Below are 20,760 nucleotides of genomic sequence, written 5' to 3'. Positions count from 1 at the left end.
TTTTAATGGCACAGAGGTAAATGAAAAGTTTGTGCATGTTAAATACTACCCTAAAAAGAAAGAAAATCTGTGCAATTGTGCATGTTTTTAAGACTAGAGCTTCTGGCATAAAACACAGAGCCTAAGTCAATGTAAACCCATAGTAAACCAACAAAGTATTCTTAATTCATCTACCAGTATAGTGTCAAAAAATATCAACTGATTTGTAACACGCAGAAAGCACTGAATAAAGAAAGGTGCAAAAGGCTGCAGACAATCACGATCAATCTGAGTAATTATATTGAGTTAATGTTCAAAGAAACAAGACACGTGTCATTCTGAAATTAAACAGGTGGGCTTCAGGCTATTCTGGCGGCAAATTCGTTACATGCACTAATGCCACTTGGTGAATTCTTTGTGTACACAGCAACGAGACAACAAACACATTTTAGTCTATCTTTTATATGAAGAATTTAATTATCTATACATGTAACTAACTTTAAAGGCTGTATTACAGTTGTTAAAGCTGCAGGGTTTTATATATTTATATAATTTACATTCATATTGATGAAATACTGAAGTGCAATTGAATAAGGAGCTTCACTTGTTCTTTGCACCACATGACGGGTCAGAAGGAGGGAGATGGGGTAGGATTAGAAATGCTACAACACTGCCAGCATGAAATTTAGAAATAAATGAAATACATAAACCAGAACATAACTAAATGGTAATGTAATTAGTAGAACGGCTATATTGTGCTTGAGGCATTGGGAAGAGAGGGTTGCTGCACCAACAGCACCAGGCGTTTAATCAAGAGCTTGTAACTAATGCTGGAAAGACAAACATGGCTTAGCTACAGCACATCTACTACATAAACTTGACTGTAAGCTCCATTTAATATTAATTTGTATAAATTCCACAGTCTAGTTTAAAAAAATGTAAACATTGGAAATTAATTGCAGGGAGATATTTCTATACATTCTTTCTTGTCAGGAAAATTACGTGTTCAAAATGTGTTGTTCCATAGTCATAAGAAAGTAAAAATGAGAAATCAAACTTCATGTAACCAAGATGAAAATAAAGAAGTTAATTCTCAGATCCCACATAAATGTAGTATTCTATTCATTTCTGGTACAAAAATGCAAAAAACGGAACATCTGAGACAAACACAAACCAGGGTGTTTTCTAACTGTATGCAGCTACAAGTAATGTGCAAAATAAAATTAACATAACTGGGATAACAATGTTATGCAAGGTTAATACCTCTTGCATTGGAAGGAAGTTAATTTCTTCTCTCCACAATGTATTACACACTCAACAAGGAACACCTGATACATACAGTACAATAACTACAACAAAACACCTCATCTGTAATTGGGCACATTTAAAGTTCCTTAAACTGATTTAACTCCTTCTGTTCTTTTGTATATTAAAAAAAAAAGAAAAGAAAAAAAAAAGACATATTGACAACACTGGACAAGTGAACAATAAAAAAGAAATATACATAAAGTCTCAAATTTATGGACATTTGGAACAATTTTAATAGCACATGCAGCATTCCTCGATAGTGGGTCTTTTTGCACAAACAAAATTGCAATGAAGAAATTTAATTTATACTTTTCCTTTAGAAGGCTAAAATACTTAAAAATAATTTTAAAACTACTGAAAGCACCTGTGCAAAGGTGGAAAAATTAGTTTGGTAACTATGAAAGCCACAAAAGGACCCACTATCCTCTGATTTTTTTTGTGTGGTTTTTTTTTGTTTCATTTTAATTTTGCATCTATATCTGTAGGTAATTAACTCAAACATTGCGATTACATGCAACTAATGTAAAATGAGGTAAACTGCTCTGCAGTGTGTTCTTCTACTCAGAAGGCAGTAGATGATCATGCTGGAAGCCACATGATCAAGGCTGCATCTCCCATCATCCCTCTGGGCAGTGATATGGGATAGTGGGTCTCTTTGAGGACTTTCAAGCCTGAGTGGGGGATGGACAACATATGATTCCTAGAAAAAGGAGGAAAACAACACATAAGCAAAACAAAACAATGAGCAAATTCAAGCTAGGAAAATGAGTCAGGCATGTAAACAGCATGGTGCAAAAATGATAAAGGGTACACATGCTACAAAGGGGATGGGAACTAAAAATAAAACAAACATAAGGTTTGCATTACAGAAGGTCTTCAAAGAGACTTTGACAAGTGCAGCAGTGGTGAAGCTTTGAGTTCTGCAAACCACAGCAGAATCACAGCAATGCTGGATGTTTCATCTTAAAGTACTACACAAATAATCACAGCACGGCAGCTGAGAGGGTCACTTACATTGCTGGCTTGGGTCCATGTCTGTTGTCAGCTTCACATAGTTGGATGGAAAGAGACCCACTTGTCCATTCACCTCCCCTTTCCACCAGTCTGGGTCTTCCTTGTTAAGGACGTTTATAATCTGGCCTTTATTGAATGCTAGCTCATCGTCATTCTGTGCAGTGTAGTCATACATGCCAATCACTTGGCACACTGTAAGATAAAGGAAGAGGGCTATCGCACTGGTAATGATTCAGCAAAACTTAAGCTATGCATAAACCAACTATAACCACTACAGATGTCACAGCATAGTTCCAAGACACTACGCTTTTCTAAACCACTCCTGCCGCTGTTCTGCCCCTCTCTCCTGTGCCCCTGCACTGGTGCTTAGCTGAGCCCTCAACAAATGGGCTCAAGGTGATTTAAAAAAAAATGAAGAGTCTCCTAGCAGCATTGCGGCCTCAGTCATCTTACTGAGGGGTCAGGATCACACTAGGGAGGGTAGAGCACAGCAGTGCAAACCGAGAACAGCATAACCTGCGTGGAACTGTACCTAAGATATTTTTGTTTGGAAGTACTCAAACAGTAGGAGACAATTGGAAAAATTTTAAATTTTAGCAAAAAGTCAAACACTTCAAGGATGTTAGCTTTCTACTGACACTTCTCATTCACTTTATATATATATTTTGTGCCCACAAAAGCATCAAATTCGTTGTACATTTATAAAATTTTGCATCCTCACCAACCTGGTCTGAAAACTATCCTTTCCAACAGAACTGGTCAATGGAGAGAAAAGACTGGGAAACTTTAAGCTCCACTACCTGAAGCCTGAAAAAGGCACTCTTTTCTAATTAGCACCGGGCAGGCTCAACAAAGCTCTATAATTCAAGAGAAAGCCAATGGTGATATCCTTGTATTACCACAGAGGCATTTGGAACACACAGATCTTGGAAAGGATGAGAAAAATAAAAAGCATCCTAGGTCATTTAGGCTGCCCTTCTGGCACCACAGGACTGCTTCCAGCAGCCTATTTTCTACCTCCTTACTGTGAAACTTGTCAAATCTGGCTTGTTCTCAGGATACAGCAGTTCATGATAGGATAGAGCAGTTCTCTTCATTCTCTAAAGCAGCAGGAGTGTTTGTTTAGATATATAATTTCCTCTATTTCTCTGATGTTTTCTGTATGCCAAGCCACAGGGCTTCTGATATTTTTGCCTTAAGACATAAGACTTCCATCTAATTAGCCTTGCTGTCAGGTTCTATTATATTCAGCCTAAAAATTTCTTGTGTTTTCATTCTTGTACTCAGCCAGCAATGTATTTGAATTTGTCAGATAGCTCCTCTCTCTTTTTGGCATTTATATTTCCGAAATCATTTAACTCCTTTTAGTTAATACTTTGTACCTGTTCACAGACATCATAAGCAAACACACACATTTAACAAGATCTCTGCATAGATCTCAATATTTAGCTTTGTTACTTACAAAAGAAAAAAAAAAGAAATAAAAATAAATGGGCACTCAGTATCATTTGTCACACCGAACACAACAGCTAACCAAAGTGTACATTTTCTCGGCATACTGGAGACAAACCAGCATTTCTAAAGAAATGGGGTACCCGCTTTAGGTAGTTTTGTGCTAACACAAGTTCAAACGTGTGAGCACCATTGATGTCCACATTTCACTTTGAAGACCTGTGAATCTGTTTTACAGCATTCTTGTTACAGGTTTACAGGTTATTACTAACATTAAGAATGATAAAAAGTTTAAGCTAGACCGTAGCTGAATACAATATGTATGTTAACAGATTGGTACCCATTCTACAGTTAATTTATTTCAAGAATTTTTCACTCAGATAATTCTCTTTTACTTCAAAGAACTTTATGCAATTTGGTGCTGTCCAGGAGTATCATCAGAATATCTAAAGAGTCCAATGGGATCCCAAGAATCACCTTTAACTTGGGAAGGTAATTTAAGAGAATTCTTGAAGAGAGAGGACTCCTCAATTGAAGCTAAAGCAATGACCTCATCTTGATCTTTCTTACACTTGGTCACGAAGCTTAGAATATACCTTAGTCCTATATAGGAAGCTTTTATAGTAGTCCCAGCAAGGAATTTCTTCACTTATTTTAAATTCCAAAAGCCACTGCTAACTGCAGAAGTAAGCTATAGACTATCTTCTCTGAGCTCCACTGCTCTTTAGCCATTTGTTTCCTTTTTAGAAGGCTGACTATTGATTAATACTAGCCCTACTGCAATGGCAGAGGGAATCCAGGTTCTTATGCAACACTCATGATCAGTACAATCTATAATGTTGTCTTTCTTTAAACAAGCACAATGGTTGCCTGACTAGCTCCAAGTAGCAGTAACAGTTCTTTACATTTCTCAACACCAGGAAGGACATGTTCGTGACAAGTTTAGAAGGGAGCACATACAAAGCAGTCAGAAATTAAGAAAACCTCAAAGTATAATGCAAAAGTGCCCATGCAACAGAACTAAAAAGTTTTTGAAGCCATGCAGTTTGCATCAAAGTATGGCAGATGGACAGCATATACATTAAAAGAAAATGACAAAAGAAACAGAGGCTTTGATTGTAGTCGTTTCTGATGGATCCCCTACCTTCAAAACTCAGACAGTAATGGCACACTCTCAGACCTTTCATAATGCACCTCCTTAGGCATTTTTCAACCTTTGTAAATGGTTTTCTTCAGGCTTTCCATGTCTTTTGCTATAGTGAACCTCCCCCACTAACATACTTGCACTATGAAGATGCTTCTCAAGCATCAACCTCTTAACCTCTTATATTAACCACACAGTTAGTGAGGCCATCTCTCATAATGGAAAGACAAGATTCTTCTTCTCGTCCTCCAAAATGAAAGGTCTATAACAAAGTTGAATTTGACAAAAACAGATGCCATCAAAATTCTGATGTTCTGTAGGTAATGAAAGAAGTGCCAAAAAGTTTATTCTCTAAAAGTTTTATTAGCATGTGTGAAAAGTCTCAGGCTGTCAAACCTGAAATAATAAAAAAAAATCCCATCCTATTGCCTTGTAAAAGTATGTGTCTCAATGCTGAGTTACCATTTTAACTGCAGGACTCAAACTCATTAGTCTTTATAGAAGTCTGATTTTCTGCATTTTTATGGCTACCGCCAAGGGAGCCAATTTGCACCATTTATAACATTTGCATTCTCTGATACGGTACTTTTATTTATACCAACGACACATGAAACTAATACCTCAGCATTTTATTCTAGTTCCATAAACTGCATGATAAACCTTCATACATATTTAAAGGATAAAATTAGGTCCACTACCATTTTTCATTTAGAAACATTTATTTAATTTTAATGAAAGAGTCAAAAAATGGACTGGGGAAGCAGCAAGCTGTTGCCCCCTGCCACCCCCAACTAAATCCAAACAGATGATAGACAACAATGTCAAGGCTTTTGGGTGGCTTATAGAAGAAAATATATCCACTCTACACGTTTTTGGTAGAGAATAATCCTCTTTACTTAGTATCACATCAACTCACAAGCTCAAAATGGTTCAACACTGAAACAGTTACAAGAAATGTACGTTTTGTTCTCAGTCTTCTGCCTGGCTTTATACCTTGCAGTAGACTGACAGGACTGTTTCATATTCCCTGTGGTAAGGCTGTAATAAATAGCTTTAAAAATATAATTGTCTACTGCTCTTGTATCCTTTCATAAATCTAAAAATAAGTAGCTATACAGGACAAAAATCTACATCTTCATCTGAGAGGTTCTGCAGGTTGAGGGAGGCTATCCTCCCTCTCTACTCCACCCTACTGAGGCCGCATCTGTAACACTGCATCCGGTTCTGGGCTCCCCAGTTCAAGAAAGACAGGAAACTACGGCAGAGAGTCCAGCAGAGAGCTACCAAGATGATCAGGGGGCTGGAGCATCTCTCTTATGAGGAAAGGCTGAGACACTTAGGTTTTTTAGCCTGCAGAAGAGAAGACTGAGGGGGGATCTTAGCAATGCTTATCAATATCTGAAGGGAGGGTGTCAGGAGGATGGGGCCAGACTCTTTCAGTGGTGCCCAATGAGAGGACAAGGGGCAACAGGCACAAATTGGAACACAGGAAGTTCCACCTGAATATCAGGAAAAACTTACTTTATTGTGAGGGTGCCAGAGCAGGGGCACAGGCTGCCCAGGGAGGTTGTGGAGTCTCCTTCCCTGGAGACATTCAAAGCCTGCCTCGATGCAGTCCTGTGCCCCCTGCTCTGGGTGTCCCTGCTCAAGCAGGGGGGTTGGGCGAGATGATCTCTGGAGGTACCTGGCAACCCCTACCATTCTGTGATTCTGTTTTCTCACACTTCACCTTAGGAAAAATAAAAGGTTCTGAATGAGAGGTGCCTCAACTGCTAAGCCCATGGACCTTTATAAACTCCTTTGCTAGAAGTAGCGCAAACAAATAGTACTGATAATTTGAATGTTTTACTTTTTAAGATGCAATGTCACAAATGGCTTTTTAGCACTCAACAGTTCATACCTGAGGGACCACCATCACAAATACAGACCTATTGTATGTTTTTCTCATTTAAAAGAACAAAAATAATTAAAATGGAGAGTGTAACCAAAGTGACTAGTGTAAGAGACACTAAATATCCTACTGAACGTCCGTAGTTAATTTGAGAAGTCCTATTTGTAAATGACACATATTACAAAAGCAACTCTGTTAATGCAACACACTGCTTACCTGAAGGTAATGCTGTTGATTTAGGTAGCTCGGTTGGTGTAGTTTTACTGGTACCAGGACTCAGAAGTTTTACATAATTAGCAGGGAACCATCCTATCTGCCGTTTTTTCCCTCGCGCCTAGTAGAAAGACAATTCTTTTAAGAGGATTAAGCACACCAATATACCCTTAGTCAATGTTTTAACTATTTCAGTCATGCTATTTTAGAATAAGAAAAATGCTTTTTATAAGGAAAGAGTCAGCAATTTTTGTGGCAGTGGTTTAATATTATGATACTTCTGGTATGTGAAGTAATCTTTCATAATATATAAATGGGAGTTTATAGTATGTAAACAGCAATTATTTACTACTAATTTGAGTGATTTTTCACTTAATGGTGTTCCTACTTTGTGTGCTTTATAATTAATACTACAACCCTGAATCTTCTGAAAGAATTCTCCTCGTTGTTTAAACCATAACTCTAGAATATCAGGCTAGCTAGTGCATTAATGAGTGGCAGCATTTAAATGCTTTTTCATTATGCAAAGAAGTGCATTTAAATATATACCTAGATTGGGATAGTTGAAGTAGAGATTAATAATCCCAATTACCTCTTTTCTTTCAAAGAAACAGTATCTAATCGTTTTGATAGTCGCTCCTGCCCAATAGACAGACAGAGCATAAACATATGTTACATTAACCAAGAGCTAGAAGAACAGCAAAACATTATGGCAAGAAAAAAAATGGGTAAAGTTCAGATTCAAATACAAAATCCCAAAGCCAGATTCCAATCAAACAAAAAATTAAGCTTTGGCAACTACAAATACATATGGATAGACACCGTCCAAATGATCCTATTAACAGATGTTAAGGTTTTGGAAAGCACACCAGATGTTCTCACGCCTATCTAATCAGAGAACTTTGGTATGAAAATGTGGTGCACACATGTATTAGTGTGTGTGGTCTGTGCACGTGTGCTGAGAGAGCAGCAGGTTACCATACAGCTGGTCTACAGCAGCGCTCTACAGTTTTTAACGCAGCTGCAATGAGTCACTGTTTAAATATATTAAATCTATGTTAGGAATTACTTTAACTATTTATTCTCTCTTTGTATTGTTAGAATAAGGTTAGAATTTGGGGCATGTAGAATCTTGCCTTTAAAAACAAAGTAGGTGTTAATTTTAGTGAAAAAAGTTATCTAACACAGGTACTATTCTTTAACTGCTTCCTTCCCTCTCTTTTTCTTTACTGAAAAAGAAGGTACTTGATCTAAATTGTATCAAGATTGTTCATTTTAAGATACTCTGGAAGACTGCATTAAACCTGGCAATGTAACGTTTAACACATTTGCCTTATTTTACGTTCACTCTGACCCCTAAGACAAGTGGCATCAAAATTTACTTGAGGCTGAAACTGAACTGTACATGTACTTCCAAGGAAATCTGCCACTTTGAAATTAAATGCATAAAGAAAAGCTAATATTAGTGCCCTTCTCCAAATCTTGTCATCATTCCACTACTCTGGGGCAGGGGTTCCTGCTTTTACTTTTAAATCAATTCCTCAATCTATTTCACCATGCTGCTGCATTAGCCTTTGTGCTTCTATAACAAAGGAGCAAGAACTAGTATTAGTGTTGGAACAAGAGAATGTGAAGAATAGGCAGGGGACTGCTAATGAAGAACAAAAAACCACCTTGTAAAACCATAGGTAAGACAGTAAAGTACCCAAAGCTACATATGAGTACACAATCAAAAATTAATTTTTAAAAAACCCTCACATTAGCTGCTAATTGGTAATTGTGACAACTCTTGCCCAGTGAAACTTAATTTCTATCTTAAAATACATTTAATGTGAGACTCTTTAAAGCTACAAGTTAACCAAAACATAAAGGTTAATGAGCATGAAAACCACAGCAATCCTGGGAGATGATTTCTCCACAAAAGATGAAAAAATATCACCAGGAAAGGGCAGGTAGTACTGTGGAAAAAATATTCGAGTTAGTTTGGGCATCTGCATTGCAAAAATAAATCAGTTATGTTCTTTCATGTAATACTCCCTGTTCAAAAAAAACCCCAAAACCTAAGCAAGCCTCAGTCAGTGGTACTGAAGACCGGATGGGCAGTGGGAAAGCTTTGTCACTTAAAGTCATTGAGAAACGAAGTTTCTAAATTGTCAGGTTCTACTCTTAAAAAAACCCGGTTAAAATATTTTATTACCTATTATCTTCTAACACAACACTAAAGCTCTCGCCTATCTGACGCTTGCAACACACACCAATTCTTTTCATTCTTCTACATTAAATTGAGCTGTTGCTGAGATGGGCCATTAGACTGGTATTCTACACAGTCACATTCCTTAAGCAACCTGAAAAAGTAGTGGACACCTTACAAAACCCACTGCTGTAAAATACTTCTCAATCTTTCAGCAAAAGGGATAGCCAGACGTTTGGCTGAAGCAATTTAGAAAGCCTCTTCAGAAGACATTCAGGACTGCACTCCCCAATATTTTTTCACACTTTCACAGTGCACACAGGTAATGGCTGATCCAAACGCACGTGATACACATGGTCACTATAGAAACAGGATGTACAAGTAGACCCTGTCACTTAACCCAACAGTCCCATACACTCCTGTTGCATGGCTGGGTTTCCCCACCACCTGACATCACAACTGCTTTTTTGCTCACATTAAGATGACTACTGGACACAAGACTGGGAGGATTCAAAAGCAGCCAAAACAATATGCCCTAAAATCCACTCCTTCCTTATATCTGAAGGGCCTCCAGGAAAACATACAAGGCTGGGTCTGATTTGTGCAATGGGTATCCTTGACTTGACAGTGAGGCACAGTGGCTTCCTCCTGCTGTTCTCCAAAGTTATTTCAAGTTCAAGGAATTGGAATGTATGCAATTTTTTGTAAAGGCATTTTATTTGTAAATGCTTAATTGCTGAACATTTTCAAAATTATTTATCATTGACGCACTCATCATTTTGAACTATTAAAAAATGACAGGTTTTTAACATGGAATTTTATTTCAAAAAAACAGTAACTAACTTGGAGCTCTCCTTCCCACCAGCCACCTGGATTCTTCTTTCTGATAAGAATCAACTGACCAGGAGCAAGAGTAAGCTGTTCTGGACCCGTTGCTGTGTAAGAGGCGATAACTTGGGCTATTTCTGTTGAAGCAGGGAGGGAAAAAAAAGTTAATTTGGAAAAACCTGAATACATTCTATACAACATCAACTCTGCTATTATCACCAGCACAGTATATCCATTCTGTATTTCTTTCCATAAAATTGTTACGTCTTTATGTAGTTCCATCAAAACATATGGTAATTACGAAACAGATTGGAAGTTCATAGCGCTTCAGGAATAAAACAGAGGTGCAGCAGCTCTATGGGTAGGATATAAAAAAATATTTGAAATAGGGAAGAATAACAAACATCATTAAGAACTATATGGCTCTTAAAACCAAGTGTCATGATACTGTTTTCCAGTAAATACATTTTTGTAGCATTAGTTTGAACTAAGCTCTCTAAAAAGAGGAGATACATGTTGATGACAATATAATGAAAAAGTTGCAGTAATGGAGGTGTAAACTGATGAAGGTCTGCAGAAAAAATTTTACCACCACACTAGACAAAAAAATGAATGCTTTCAAAAATGTAACAAACAGAATTTATTTTGAAGCCTTTATTCTGTGAACATTAATACAAAGCTGGTGCCTTATTTGATCACCTACCAGCATGAATGGCAGAGTACCCATGAGCTCACAATTATCTCTCCATTACATTAGCCAAAGCAGACATTGCAGTTTACTCCATTTCACAGTGGTTGTAGAAAGACAGATGATAACTTAGTCACCACGAAGTCTGGTAAGGCTAACCCATTTTTTTGAACCAATCTGAACTGACAGGAGCTTATAAGAGACTGTAGGTATTCTGGTGTCCTACTGATTGATAGCTTTAAGTCAGGTTTAGCATGTCAACAAACCATTTTTAGGGTGACAGAGAACATGTTTGATACTATGATAACCGGGAGCCTTTTGTAAACGAAAAGATGGTAGATTTGGAAACTTTTTAGCTTTTAGTAAGCTAAACCTTTTAGGTTGCCACATTTACTTAGTTCCTTTTTAGTCATGAGTTAAGGGGAATCTGGGGAATTTCTTTTAGCTTTCATTTCGTTGGAAAGGGTCTCAGACATCCAAAGCAGCACAAAAGTAGTACAGTTACTGCTGGAAACTCCATTTCAGGATCCCAGTACACAGTCATTCATCACTTAAGTATTCTTCCTAACAGAATGATCTAGGGTTGTGTTTGGTGTTTGGGGGGGGGGGGGGGGGGAAATAGGGATTTGGGGTTTTTGTTTTTATGAAAAACCTTATTTGGCGATGCATCAAATAAAATTGGCGACCATCGGTTGATGTGGGCCCTGAGCTTGGCTAGTTATGGTTGTGGTCTAAGACTATCCTAGAACAAGCCCACAAGCCCACAGCAGAGCTAGTAGTACCAGATCACAGAAACGTGTCTCAACTGCTTCAGTGCAGAGACAGGCACCTTAATTCAAAACCTCAGCAATTATCTGATCACAGATCAATACACTCCTTGAGATTTTAGCTTTTATTTGAAAATCTTGATTTAAAAATATCTGTATCAGCTATTTTCATTTATGATTACTGTTTGTAGATATTTTCAATCTAGTCTATCCTAAAAAACTGGCACTGGAAGACTAAGCAGAAAAAGGTCTCCCGTGCCATTGGTTTGTCTCTTTATAAGGCAGGAGAAAGCAACGTGACATTAAGCGTGAGGTGGATTAGTGGTCAACACAGCAACAACAGCAAAAGGGACTGAGGCTGAAGGAGCGAGTACACAAATGTGGTCTCCAGCTTTCTCATGGGCAGCTGTACTAAGGAAGTAAAACAGTGCTGAGCACCATCCTACTTGGCCCCCTCTGTCAACAAGCACCAAACTTCCTGAGGCCAAGAGAAACAGCAGAGGCACTCAGTAACAACCCATCACCCACAGGTTGGCAAAGGAGGGGGTGTCTGCTGGTAAGACAGAGAAAGGGAGCAATCATTGAAAAGGCAGTTGTAGGCAGAGGAAACCACAAAGCCAACTGCCTTGAAACAGAGGGAGGTTTTGTTGCAGGGAAGAAACAATATGATTTGAAGATTGCCAGGAAAATGATCAGATGACTTACTTAACATTTAGAAGAAAAGGATGATTAGGAAAATTAAAATGGTCAGAGAAGCATTCAAGATGTGAATGAACAACATAAAGAGGATGAAGAAGCAGAGAGATGACAAGCAATCTGAGATCACTGCAAATGATGATATATACAGAACTGATGATGACAGAACCTCCCTCAAGATAACCCAAAGAGGGGAGACACAGGTACACAGAGGTGCGCAGTCAGGAAAGGGTGGGACCAAAGAGGTGATGAAAAAGCCAGTATCTGAGAGTTAGAAAGATTCTTTAAACCTGGATCTGGAACTTAGCATACAAAACGTGAAAGCAGAAGGATAGAAGAAAGAATTCATAAGTAAAACATAGTAGGTGATGATAGGAGAGTCACAGAAAAGCCAGCAGCAGCAGTCTAGTCTGTCCTGTATGAAAGCAAAGCAAGCAAGCTATTTGGCAGGAAACATGTCTACACTGCTAGAAGGTCTGCAAGCTCCCTGCGTTTGCAGGTTTTTCCACAGTATCACATTAATTCCTCCACCCTAGGCCATTCAGGAGGCAAAATGAACACAAGCAAACAAAATAAACTGTGTGAGTTTGTAATTATTGGTTTTTTTAAAATCAGGCAAAAATCTCTCTTACTACCATAGCCATTATGATATTCAGTATATCATACCAAGAGAGCAAAAATCTTATACATCACATCTCTCTCAGGACAAGAAATTTCTAATTTTTTTATACAAAAAGTTGATTCACAACGGTCCAGGTATCAGATATCCTCTTTCACCAACCAGCAGGATAAAGAACTTTTATTGTGGACTGTGTGTTAAATAAGTCACGATATGAATTACAGGTTTTAACATGCAGCTCTTGCATGTCACAGAGAAGCAGAAAGTTAGAGAAAACTCAGCAAAAACTTCTTAAAAAAAAAAAACCCAAACCTGAAATAGCTTTCTTTCCAGGAAGGACTTTTTAATTTTTATTTAAGTATTGAATTACTGAGACGAGATCCAATTCAATTATAGTCCAGGCCAAAAAATGTGGCCTCTATTAAAACAGGTACATTTAGAAAACGAAATAAATGCCTTCTCACAGGTATAGTTGTCCTCATATTGCTGCTTAAATTTACAGAGAGAGTGGTTTCTTTTCCCTTGCCCTTCAACACGCACTGTTACCAACTCCCACCCACTCGTCCTGCTGCTTCTAGAATAAACAGGAATATTTCACCTTGTTCATTAGCATTTAACTTATACTGGCTGAGCACTTGCAGCTCACTTATAGCAAAAACATCCATGAATCTCCTTGCTGAAATAGGCAGGATTGCTCCCAAACTGTTCTTAAACTCCAAAAGATTCTGAACACACTTTCTGTCAACATCTCTCCAGTCTCTACTTCACTGAAAGTTCAAGTCCAGGAGACCAGGTATTATAAAGCTGGTGCTCTGGTGGATGGCAAGACTTCAGCCTATTCTCCCATGTGTGGGAAAAAAAGCAGCCAGACCTATCAGCATCTTCTCACTATTCCTGACAGGTATCACTTCTAGAGGTTTTCCAGATCTCTGCTCTTGTCTACCTCTCTCAAGCTTTGTATCTATTAACAGAAATATTTTTAATCATGCGAATGAAACATAGAAGAGGCAGGAGTAGTTTACTTCCAAGCCCTTCTTTCCATAAATAGATCAGTAAGATTTGACAAGAGCAGCCCATTGCTGGTATGTCAAGGTAAAAAAAGCCAAATGAAATTGGGGCTGCTGCAATCTGCTCTCCCTGCCTCCTCTTACACACTGACACAGTGAACCAGTTCAGGGAGAAAAAGCAAAACTTCCTCCCCACAAAACAAAATATGGCTATGCATGTCTGTGTGTATGGGAATAAGGCAAGATTTAGTAGATCACGTCCTTGAACCACCTCACCGTGCACCTGAACAAGGCTCAAAGAAAGGGACAGAGTAGAAGAATGGAGCACCGCATATCTAGTTTGGTTCAGCTCAATGCAAAGTCATCTCTTTAGTACAAAAGCAAATAAATACACTAAGAGGAAAAAAAGGTGTCTTCTGGGAACTTTACAAATGCCTGCCAGTGGCAGAGAATGCACTTTTCTAATTATCTTTGGAAATGCAATGGCTGTTTGGAAGGATAGCCCCCACCACCCCAAGAGCCAGGGGACCTCTTTCTAGCCAAAAAGCAACGTGATCTTCTGCAGCATGACCTGGCTTGACAGGCAATAATTTACATAGCACGAATACAAGATATGTGCTCTTGAAAATGAGAAGCCGGCACAAGAGCTCACAAAGTCATGTATACCATATTGTGTAGTATTCTAGAGAAAATGCTGTAAAACCACAGTGTAAGAATGTATACTTCCATCTTCAGAGGCACTGGCAAACTTGGGCTTTTTGAAGGTTTCCAGTGTTCGGTTCAGCAATCTATCATGAAGTTTACATTCATTTTTGAGCAAGTGGATTTTTATTCTCTAGCTACATGCTAGTTAGTGATCGATACATGCTAGATGGAATGATTGACAGATTATGTATTAATTTATTTTAGACAACAGTTTTCATCAGTGCAGACTACTACCATATGATCAAGAGCAAACATAATTTATTTTCATGGAAAAGATTTTGTTGCCATTGAACTTAGGAACATACGTGAGGTGCTGTCACAATATATTATATGACTTACCAGGTTTCTTCCCTAAGCTTCCCGTTTTTCCAGCTGCTCCAGGAGCCTTGAAATAGAAAGTAAGATGTTACGTTTAGAACTCATATTTATCTCTCCAGTATATGAAAATTATTTTCTATGCTTTTATTATTTATTATTTTCTAATGCACTAAACAAGGATGTAAGTAAAAACTTTCACAGGAAGATTCTATTCTTACAGAAACCCCTAATATTTTAGATTAAAATTAATACACAGGAATGAATAACAAGCAGCGAATGGAAGTGGATAACTAACTATATAAATGTGTATACTTCTTTCCTGAACTTTTCTTCCTTTCATGGACTGCAAATACCAATGTAATTCCAAATTACATAGCATTTGAAGAGTAAATCTGTATCTATAGAATGTGAATTCTGTCAAGTTGAGTTGAAACAACAACAGTAGTTTCCAGCTCTACAAATAGTTGGATTGCAAATATGCCTAAAAAGCTAAGTGGACATAATTATTTCAATACTTTCTATATTATGGTTCTAAAATTTCACATATGGCACATTAGCATAGTCAGTGTAGTTACTGCATCTTTAAGAAAAGTCATCTGAACTTTGTAGGTGGTGTGTGTTGCAGTAGTAAAAGCCCCACCACCATTTTTGTGCCCAACTGAGAGCACCAGGCACTGAACTGCAAGGTGCTATCTATCTTTAGCTGTTTCCTCTGAACCTGGATGGGGTGAAATGAGGGATGAACATCATCATCCATGCCAAGAGATTTGCAAGAAAAGCCTTTGAACGGTCACAAGAAATCCAGCAAGCAGTGAAATTAGTTCAGTTATGTATAGGAAAACAGGGATACTGAAAGATGAAATTTAATATGAAAAACTTTCATAATTTAAAAACTCCAAGTTCTCATCCTGAAAAAAAAAAATCTTTTCCTTGAGGCCACTGGTTATTTGGGAAGAGTTATGATTATTTATTTATTTTAATGCACTCACAGGTCTACTGATATATATGCAATTAGAGTATTCAAAAACAGTATGTGGTCTCAACTCTGCCCCTTCCACGCCCCCCTTCCTCAGTCAACTTCCAACCCTTTTAGTCACTACCCTGTCTAGAACAGCTTCCCCCTGCCCCCTAAATAATTACTTCAGTTTCTTCCCAGTACATTGCCATTCGTATCTGCTACAATAAAAAGATCTGATATGGATAACAGCAATAAATCTAAACTGTACTTTGATCAGAAATGTTGAATAACCATAAACATCCTCTTGCCTTCAAACAAGGCTCAACACTTCTGTCTCCCTTCAATTTCTCCTTTAGGATCCTTCTTACAAACTTGGAAGTCTACATCAAATGGCCTTAAGGTTTTCACAGAATCCTAATTTCTCTATGGAAAAGAACAGTTCCACCCTCAATATTCTTCATATTAAATTGATGCTTTGAAAACTTGGGGATTCTGGCAGAAACTAATATAAGGAGTAACTAAAGAACTAGTTAAATGACTGGTTTTAAATGCCTCTATAAAATAGATTATTAGATAGTTCTCAATCTGTCTTGAAGATTACATAGCTGCTCTAAGACATCCATGTTTTGAACTTCAGAAAAGTTACCAAGGAAGCCTGATCTTTCAGACTGAACTACAGCACCTCACGATGCTGTATTAGTCAAGCCAACCCCATCTAATAACAGCAGAAAAGCAGAAAACGCAGCAGAGTTGGCATTGCCTACCTCACAAGCTGTAACTGGTGCTAGAAGGTAAAAGTGGGGATGGGAAGTTTTTGGTTTGTTCGGATTTTTTTGTGTTTTGTTGTTGTTTTTTTTTTTTTTCATTTTGGCACCAAAGCGCCTTATGTACATCTAGTATACCCTGCTTCTCCCTGACATTTTTGCAAGTTAAATTTTGGGAGGGATTGTGGAAAGTGGGTGCTTTAAGTTAACTGATACTTGGGTATTGTTGTCTCAGTGCTACTTTCCTGTCATTGTAAAAGACTGATTATGGTTACTTTCCACAAGGCCAGCAAATCTTCCTTTCTTCCCCATGGTCCTTTCCCTTCAGTTCTTCACCTTTCTCTACAACCACTGTGACCTACATTAACAAAAAAAGTGGAATAGGAAAGCATCGTGCAGAGATCAGATACAAAGACTAAGGTTAGGTCTGGGGACAAGGAGCAGGTGGTCCAGACGAAGTGACTGAGAGTCTATTGACAGTCCCAAGTAGGGAAGATGAAAAGGTTTGGAACTAAATGTGACAAATGGCACTGATATGGTAATACTAGGAATTAATTCTGCTTTGGAAAGTGTTTCCGGCAGAGAAACACCCTCCCCTCTTCCTTAAGAAAGAACAAGTGTTTGAACCTTTAGAGAACACACTTCTTCAAAATACCGCTTAGTCAAACATCCATGTCACCAGATTAGGAGCATATGGACAGACAAAACATGCTGTGACACTGCATCTTTACAGTTAACTGGTAAATGTATAGAGATTATTTTAAAAGATAAGCTTCAAAATCACCTTGACCAGGCTAAGTCTGAATTATCTTTGAGGATCCTCTGAATCCTTGGTAAAAAAGTAGAAGAAATACATACAGAAGTCCTGCAGTAGTTCGATAAACAACTGAATTAAGATGGACCCAACTTCGGGCCCACTCAGTAGATGGAGAAGTATTTTCTATTCTTTCTGTTGACAGAAACACAGTGGAGAGGACTTACCCCGTTCTATTTCCCTTTTGTGCACCTGAGACACCAACTGCCTTTGAGGATATTTTGTGACAAATGATAAAGTCTCTTGAAACAGTAGACTAGAACTTGGTTTGCTATTTTAATAAGACACAGCAGTAGACTGGCCAATTGTGTCGTACAGTAAGACCCTTAGAATCCAGATCAAAACAATTCAGACCGTTACTATTTTCAGGACATTAATGCAAAGCTTTGTAACTAAAGGCATCTCAATTTTCATGTTTGCACGACCACTTTATGAGCTCCATGTCTCATGCAGCAGTAATTATCACCCATCTCAGAGAAAGGCAGGGTACAATAAAAACCTTTTACAGATCTGTATCCATCTACCTCAACCTAATGAAAACTCTGTGAATGGACCATGAACTAGCATTTGGGGTTTTTTTGTGTTGTGGGGTTTTTTGTTTGTTTTTTAAAAACAAAGACTTTCACTCTGTTAATAAGTTGAAACTTTAAGGAACAAAAATAGTTTAATTTAGGAACTGGAGGTGAATGGGTAGTCTGGGACTAGGTACAGATTCAAAAAAATTTCTTCTGATGTATAAACCATTGATATTTTGAGGCTTACAACCATTTCTACAAACTCTGTACTTGCTGTTGAAAGATCAGCACTGCCTTACTTTTTTTTTCAGGCCTAAGTCAATAGTGCAGAACACATTAAATTAATTTACTCTTTTAGTAACATTTTCCACAATCAGCCAGCTGTCCAAGCACAGCGGCACATCTGAAAGTTAACAGACAGCCACTATTGAGAAATCCTTTGTAAAAACTGGCTCTGTGAACAAGCTGAATAGCAAAACACTGTATGTGTAATGGCAATTATCCACTTGGACCAAGAAATATGTCCTGCGGGGCATATGAATCACTTTATGAAAATAAGCATCCCAGATACCAAGATCTCTGTGAGCTCTGTGCTTTTTCCTCCCTCTCTCATCAAGATGTGATTTTCACCAGCAAAAAGGGCAGCTGGAGCACTTTCAGATGAACTGCACTTGGCTGTTTCATCTCCAGACAAGTTGAGATTAGAGAAACATCAAATTGACCTCTCTAATAAAAATAGTTTTCAGTATTAAATGTCTATTTGTGAGTTCTCTACAAAAAAGATTTGCCCATATGCGTGCCTGTGTCTCACCACACAGGATGAGCATCTAGTCCTTAAAGGCACACAAAAGGCAGCTCTGCACATCTGAATATAAATTCCCAGGTTTTGAGACTAAACTCTGTTAAGAATATCTTAAGGGAAAACAAAAACAGTTCCTTCAACAAAAGTTCAATGGAAACTTAACATTAACTAACAGGAACGTAGCTGACATTAAGTTACTAACTAGCAACTACCACTATCTATGTAGGAAACAGGCCTCGCAGGGTTTTAGGAGGCTGACAGTGCAAGTTCCCACCCATCAACTACAATACGAACTTACAGGTAACAAAGAGACTTTAGGGCATGGTTTCATGCTCACAAGATACCCCACAGGTTAGGAAATTATCTGTATGCTTGTTCCTACACCTTCATGGCGAGCCACCATCCTTCTGATGTACGTGAAGAATTACTGGCACGGCTGAACTATAATCTACATCCTGAACTGCAAAAAGGAGTGCTTTTCTTAACCAGATAAACTTCCTGATACAGACCCACAAACACCTCTGCTGCCACAACTGAAAGGATGTTGTATGACTTAGAGGAGAATCAAACTGCTAAACTTGGGGGCAGAATGTTCAGAATTTCTTGTCTGGACTCTCACTGAGCTCTGTTGTCTGGGTAAACCTATACCCTAACACCACAACTTACTACTGTACAAAATTTACTCTAATTCTCAGAAAGACAAGCTAGCCTGCTGTGATGGGCTCCATAGTGCTACAAGCTACGATGCTTCCACTAACTGAACCATTAGTTCAGAAGTTCGGTCCTCTTCTAGTCTGGGACCTGATCTAACTTTATCTGCTAATCCATAGTCACTAGATTTGATGCAACTCAAAGGTAGGAATAAACACAGGCATATCCAAAACCATATACTAAACATAGGTATGATGTTTTCCTTCTAAAATGAAGTATTTCACACAAAAGCCAGCTAAAAATGCAGTTCAAAACCAGCTCAAGATAATCTAAGCTGATGCCTCCTTCGCTACTCTCCTCCTGTAGTAATTCTGGTATTGACATTTTTCTAACCCTTGCTGAGCTGATTCAGAGTACCATCTTAGAAGTGTGTATTATTTCTGCTAGACTACTTTTCTGCTCTGCTTAGAGCCCTGAATTGGCTTATTGACAGGTCAGATGAAAGACAGAGGCAGCAGAAGTGTGGCAGGTAGGACTGTACTGGTGCTCACTTAGAATGGGTTACATATGATCATTTTGTATCAGGAATAGTACGGCCAGCAGCAGTAGGGAAGTGATCATGCCCCTGTACTCGGCAGTGGTGAGGCCACACCTCGAATATGCTGTTCAGTTTTGGGCCCCTCACTGTAAGAAGGACATTGAGGTGCTGGAGTGTATCCAAAGAAGGACAATGAAGCTGATGAAGGGTCTGGAGCACAAGTCTTGTGAGGAGCGGCTGAGGGAGCTGGGGTTGTTTAGCCTGGAGAAGAGGAGGCTGAGGGGAGACCTTATCACACTCTACAACTACCTGAAAGGAGGTTGTAGTGAGGTGGGTGTTGGTCTCTTCTCCCAAGTCACTAGTGATAGGACAAGAGGAAATGGCCTCAAGTTGTGCCAGGGGAGGTTTAGATTGATCTGAGGAAAAATTCTTTCACAGAAAGGGTTGTCAAGCACTGGAACAGGCTGCCCAGGAAAGCAGTTGAGTCACCATCCCTGGAGATGTTTAAAAGACTTGTAGATGTGGTGCTTAGGGACATGGTTTAGTGGTGGACTTGGCAGTGCTAGTTTAACAGTTCCCATCAATGGTCTTACGGGTCTTTTCCAACCTAAATGATTTTATCATTCTTTTCTATGAAACTAAAGTCTTAATGTGCACAGAAAAGTTTACCTCACAACACAAGGGAACGACTAATCAAACCTGGGACATGATTTCTCCAGTATAAGACTGATTAGTTCTCAAACTAGTAGTGCCAGGGCTTGAAGAAAATTGTTACAGGATGCAAAATATAGATGTTAAAAGTTTCTAAAACATTTGCAAAAGCAAATGTACAGTACTATTTTTCCTAAGCACTGCAATACTAAATATCATTAACTACAAAATTTTTTAAATCCTGTCT

The 20,760-nt window shown here is 38.4% G+C and overlaps 1 protein-coding gene across 6 annotated transcripts in view; it reads right to left on the bottom strand.

Moving 5' to 3' along the window:
* The window catches only part of ITSN1 (intersectin 1), a 153,508-nt gene that overhangs the window by 27,519 nt on the left and 105,229 nt on the right, over positions 1-20,760 (bottom strand). For 5 of the 6 annotated variants that reach the window (XM_064471109.1, XM_064471099.1, XM_064471092.1 and 2 more), the window contains 4 exons: positions 14,842-14,887; positions 10,036-10,157; positions 7,005-7,122; positions 2,302-2,493 (listed from right to left, as the gene is read on the bottom strand). In XM_064471109.1, coding sequence (XP_064327179.1) covers positions 2,302-2,493; positions 7,005-7,122; positions 10,036-10,157; positions 14,842-14,887 — 478 coding nt within the window. Of the gene's footprint in view, positions 1-256; positions 1,988-2,301; positions 2,494-7,004; positions 7,123-10,035; positions 10,158-14,841; positions 14,888-20,760 lie in introns of those variants that run through there. The other variant, XM_064471128.1, reaches the window with a different exon arrangement.

The sequence above is a fragment of the Phalacrocorax carbo genome, chromosome 1 (genome assembly GCF_963921805.1).
Source record: "Phalacrocorax carbo chromosome 1, bPhaCar2.1, whole genome shotgun sequence".
NCBI lineage: Eukaryota > Metazoa > Chordata > Aves > Suliformes > Phalacrocoracidae > Phalacrocorax > Phalacrocorax carbo.
The sequence above is the reverse complement of the archived record's forward strand: the minus strand, read 5'-3'. Positions and strand labels throughout refer to the sequence as shown.